This window comes from Cryptotermes secundus, unplaced genomic scaffold, assembly GCF_002891405.2.
Source record: "Cryptotermes secundus unplaced genomic scaffold, Csec_1.0 scaffold1524, whole genome shotgun sequence".
Lineage (NCBI taxonomy): Eukaryota > Metazoa > Arthropoda > Insecta > Blattodea > Kalotermitidae > Cryptotermes > Cryptotermes secundus.
The window spans coordinates 494-6,275 of record NW_019732399.1 but is presented as its reverse complement, the minus strand read 5'-3'; the positions used below and the strand labels follow the sequence as shown (position 1 = coordinate 6,275).

General features: G+C 39.6%; 1 protein-coding gene across 1 annotated transcript in view; it reads left to right on the top strand.

Moving 5' to 3' along the window:
* LOC111867713 (low-density lipoprotein receptor-related protein 6) overlaps positions 1 to 5,428 on the top strand; it is a gene marked incomplete at both ends in the record, with an annotated part of 28,451 nt that extends 23,023 nt beyond the window's left edge. The window contains 4 exon segments of the mRNA XM_023857787.2: positions 760 to 1,013; positions 3,028 to 3,216; positions 3,977 to 4,169; positions 5,107 to 5,428. Of these exon segments, the coding sequence (XP_023713555.2) occupies positions 760 to 1,013; positions 3,028 to 3,216; positions 3,977 to 4,169; positions 5,107 to 5,428 (958 nt within the window).
* Positions 5,429 to 5,782: the final 354 nt, after the last annotated feature.

Genomic DNA, 5,782 nt, shown 5'->3' with positions numbered 1-5,782 from the left:
CCCATACTTCTGTTTCTTTACATTGTTGACAAGTGCATGTTTGGCACAAATTTTCTATCATGTTTTTACAGCGATTTTATTCTTTCCTCCCACTGATGGAACCGGTTGTCGGTTGTTCATAGGTTGTTTCTACAGATCAAGTTTTGTCCAGTGATTGAGACTAGCTCTTTCTAAGGGGCCCAACTGAGTAGGTTAAACCTTCCCTATACACCTGAAGACGGAGACAGATCCAGTCTCCGAAACGTTGTGGTTTTTTTGTCTTTTTTATATACCGGACGATGGGTGAAGTCCAAAATAAGCCAAAAGAAGTACAGATTTGCTGTCCAGCTTTCACTTCTTTAGATTTCACAACAAATTTTTTTTTTACAGAGCAAGGTCATCAGACTTGTATCCAACCCCCCAATCTGGATGACCAGGTTCCTGTATTTATGTCCCCCAGTGACAGGGTGGCTTAGTTATACCCCCAGGGACCAGGTTCTACAACAGAATACTAAGGATATATTTCAACCTGAGAGAGATGAATTAAATGTACAATTTAGAATGTTACGTAATGAAGAGCTTTGTGATTTATGCAGGTCATATAGTGTTAGCATAGTCAAATCGAGGAAGTGGCAGAAAATTTTATTGGGGAAGCTTCTTGGAAAGTAGTTTCTTTGAAGTTCATAAGGAAGTAGGAGAACAATATTAATATTGATTTTTAGGTATTTACCTTGTGAAGATGTGAACTAGTTGTCACTTAATACTTAATGTTTATTACAGATTGATGGCCGAACTCAGTCCATCAAGCGTGCTTATGACAATGGCACACACACTGGTCCAGCTTTTGTGCCGTCTAGTAGTACCCATTTCCCATTTGACATGGCATTGGACCCATATGCAAGACTTCTCTACTGGACCTGTGCTAACACAAATGCTATCAATGTGACAAGGCTGGATAATGGTTCAGCTGTTGGCACTGTGGTCAAGGTCGATGGAGAGAAACCATGTAACATCATTTTGCATCCAGAGAAAGGGTGTGTAAAATATTGCAACTCTCTTTTTTCTTCAGTTTTTCATAGGTTGTGGTATATTTAATGACACTATCAGTAACTCAGACTACAGTAAACTCCCAGTTTCCAAGCATGCCGGATCCTCACGTGCGCAGCAAACCTTTCAAAGAAAATTTTCTCTTTTTATAAAGTTACTTCAAAAACAAAGTTGTTATGGGAGTATGTTCACCCACCACACAGTAGTTCTCCAGGCTGCCACTAGTAGTGGTAAGTAGAGCCAAATGAATCCAGTCCATACACCCTATCCTATTTTTGTAAGATTCATTTCAATATTTTCGTCCCACCATTGTCTAGATCTCCCTAGTGGCCTCTGTATATCTGGCTTTCCAACCAAAACAATGTATACATTCCTGTTCACTCTCATCTCATTCATCTTGACTTGAACATTTTAATTATATCTGGTGCAGAGTGCAATTTATGAAGCTCCTCATTATACACCTTCCTACCCTCTCCTATTATTTTGTCTTTCTTGGGTCCAAATATTCATCTCAGCACCCAGTTCTCAAGTACTCTCAGTCTGTGTTCTTCCAGTAATGTAAGAGACGAAGTTTCAGCACAGTAGAATCTATTTATTGTTGACTGACTGTTGCTACTGAAGGACTGTGCTCAATTTTTAATTGGGGGATGGTGTTATGGCGTGTCTGTTCACTATATCAGCCCAGGCTCTAAATGCCACAGTGACATGTGCTACTGCTCGCATAGCCCTTGTTCATAATAATTTCTTTTCTTCAATTTGTTAGTCATTCATTTGAAATTTATGCAAAACTGAACTATGTAGTAACTAATACTGTGGCAACAAAACCCAAAGATTCAATACCACTAGTACCAAAGCCCACCATCAGTCATGATTGTGATTAATTTCCATCAAAATCCCATCCTCACAGCATATCTCTGTAACATGCATTTCAGTATATTATACGTGGGGCAATCCAAAAGTTTCCGAAATTTGAATTTTGCACACGAATGGTTATGAGTACATCGAAATACCACTAGGTGTCTCCTCACACAACCTTCCTGAATCAGTGTGGCAATCGGCGTCGAGTTGAGTGGTTGGGTTTATTGTTGGTGAACATATCTCCATTCTTGTGTTTCCGTGAGTTTGCGGTTTTGCGATGGCTGACCTGAGAGAACAGCGTGTCTGTATAAAGTTTTGCTTCAAACTTTGTAAAACCGCTACAGAAACGCACCACATGTTGAAGCAAGCTTTTGGTCAAAACAGTTTAGACCAGACACAAACTTACAACAGGTATAGGCGTTTCAAAAATGGCCGAACATTGACTGATGATGATGGTGTAAGCGCTCCCAACGGGACTACTTTGAAGGTGATGGTGCAGAATAAGATCTAGGTAAGATGTAATAGTTTTTATTAATATATTTCCGGAACTTTTGGATTGCACCACATATTTAAGCATCCTGTTGCACTATACACTTCTATATGTAATAATACAAATGCCGTCATGAATGCAACAGCTATTTGGTTGTAGTTCTTTGTCTTTTCTTCCTCTACACTACATGTTTCGGCCGCAACCAGCCATCATCAGGTGTATTTTTCACTACGTAGCTGTCACACTGTACACAATCTACATTTTTTTTAATTTTAAATAAAAATTCTAAAATCAAAATTTTAAAAATTAAAAAAAAATTTAAATTAGAATTCTAAAATCAAATTGACGAGCGTATGTTGGCGAGATTTTAAACAAAACTGACAGGCTGGTGTTTTAGATTTTAGATTGTGTGCAGTGTGACATCAACATAGTGAAAAATACACCTGATGATGGCCGGTTGCAGCTGAAACATGTAGTGTAGAGGAAGAAAAGACAAAGAACTACAACCAAATAAATTGTTGCATTCACGACGGCATTTGTATTATTACATATAGAAATGCATTTCAGTATTATCTTTGCATCTCTTTTCTCTCACAATCATGTCTTATTCATGAACTGATATTTCTTCTTTTTTATTTACCCTGCATTTTCAGGTTAATGTTCTGGACGGATGTTGGGTCAGTACCACAGATCATACGGGCTAACATGGATGGGAAATCACGTGTGGTCATTGCATCGCACTTAGAGAATCTGGTTGCATTAGCAGTTGATAGGGTGGCAGACCTGTTATTTTGGGCCCAGCCTAATCAAATTGAGTCATCAAATTTGGATGGAAAAGAAAGGTATGCGAAATCTATGTGACATTGTAGAACATGAGCGTATATTGAATGTTTTAAGGTTACTTGAATCGTGGCCACGAAACATAATCAATGTTTGCATCCATTGTCATACTGTACATACGAGTAGCTTACAGCTTAAATGCGTGGTGTGGGAATTTGTATAGTATCTTTATAAAAGGATTCGTAGTTCTCATGTAGTCCTTAACGAGATCACATTTTTTTATTCGCAGCAGAGTGAGATTAATCCCACCTACTAATCCTGTCATTTGAACAATTTGTAACCTGTGGTAATCAGGGCTGTAATGAAGCCAGGGCTCTTCCATCGTTCTTGTTTTAAAGACGCTGACATGAAACATGAATGTAGGGATTTGAGGTTGTCACAGCAGTGGTTATGGAGAGTTCTACCTTCTGGGGGCTGCATGGCATATCCCCGAAGATGGAGCTCTTCATGAAATATTAAGCTCATATAGCTCATTTAATTTTCAACGTCTGAGATGGAAGCATGTGTTATGTGAGATGCATGTTCAATTTTGCATTTAAAAGTGTAAACCTGTTATTAAATGTAAGCAAGATGGGCTTGTATCATGATTGATTTCCCCCTGGAGCTGTGTGCCAGTTTACCTTTTGTGCAGGTGATGAAGGTTGTTAAATGAATGGAATTCAGAAGGAGCATTTTGAGTTTCTTATGGTCAGCATTTTGCATTGTAGATAAATTAGGTGGGATGATTTAATCATGCAGATGACAGAGTTTCTCTCTTTGCAGGAAAGTATTGGTGAGAACAGGTCTGGTTCTTGTGTCAGGCTTAGCTGTGCATGGTGAATACTTGTACTGGGTGGATAAAGACCAGTCACAGATCGAACGAGCAAATAAGACTGATGGTAGCAGTCGAGGTACTGTGTTAACACGGTTGGCTCACCTGGTGTCTATAATGGCAGTTAATTTTCCTACTGAGAAGGTAAAAAAATACAGTAACTGAACCCAAACGATCAGAGCTTTAATTCCAAAACCTATCACTAGATGGATATAATCCTGAGCCAGTACAATCTGTTGCACATTCTCATTATAACAACATTCTTTTTCATTTTAATGTTATCTTTCTGGCCCCTTCGTGATCCTCCTAGTGGCAGATTTTGAGAATTATGGATATATTTCTTGCTTCCCCAATTTTAGTGACATTTGTAGGTCCACTTTGAACTCCTTGACTTTTAAATACTTGATACCTTTCTGATAGTGGAACCAGTAAGTTCAATCACTCCTAAACTCAAATCCTGCCATCAGATGTCCTGGAACAGGGAAACCCATTGTACAGTCATGAAGCCTGTTTCTTTATGATCTGTTTTAAAAGATTGTTTTTCTCTCCCGACAGACCACTTTCCAAGAGTTTCCTATACCAAAATTCCACATATGGTACTTGTTTCCTTTATTCTAGCTACCTGTTAAGCAAATGACAGTTGCTCATTATCTGTATGTGTTATCATTAATCCCTCTATCATATAGTAAACATTCTTGGCTTCTTGCCTTTGGGTTTCTTAATGTATGTATAAGCTGGAATAGCTCAGTTGGTATAACAACAGGCTGCAGGCTGGAGAGGCAAGATTTGATTCCTGGCAGGGGCAAGAGATTTTTCTCTTTTCCATTGTGTCCAGACCAGCTGTGGGGTCCACCCAGCCTCCCGTCCAGTGGGTATTGAGGGCTCCTTCCCGTGTAGGTAGTGCGGCTGGAGCATGAAGCTCCATCTTATGCTAGGGCCAAAAATATTGGAGCTATGCTTCCACACCTTCATACATCTTCACAGTGTGGTTCTTGGGAATTAGTTAAGCACAGCGACAACTTTACCTTTGTATTATGTACATGCATAGTAATGAATACATGCATCTTATGCTGTGTTACAGATGTATTCGAAACATGGTTGTAGTGCAGATCGCCGCCAGGCTGGCTGTTCTCATCTGTGCATGGCCGTGCCCTCTGCCTCTACCAGTGGATCCAATGCCATCCCAGTCACCTGTTCCTGCCCACAGAGTTTGGTCCTTCATGAAGATGGGCGAACATGCAGTGCACTTCCTGCATGTGGGCCAGATCATTTCACCTGTGCAAACCCTGCTGGGTCTAACAAAGACTGCATACCGAATACTTGGCGATGTGATGGACAGAATGATTGCCCTGATGCTAGTGATGAAGTCGGCTGCCCTGATTGCAAGCCAAATGAATTCCGTTGTGATACTGGACAATGTATAGGTGAGCCTATTTCAAAGTAATAGTGGGAGGTGTTCAGCTTGTGCAGCACAACATTAATGCATGTAGAGGAGGCCAACTTATCTTCTGTTCATCCAGCCACATATTTTGTATCAAGAACTACTGAATGTATCTTTCATGAGGCAACTTTAACCATTATCATTCAGTAATACGTGATTTGAGCTCCCTCAGTACCATATTTTGCTACTCAGATTTTAATTCAGGGATAACAGTTTGTCATTCATTAATAAAGGATATTAAATCCCCCTGTATTATGGGACTGGCAGTCATATTTTAACTCAGGGTTAACAGTATTAGTATTGAAAAAAATACGGC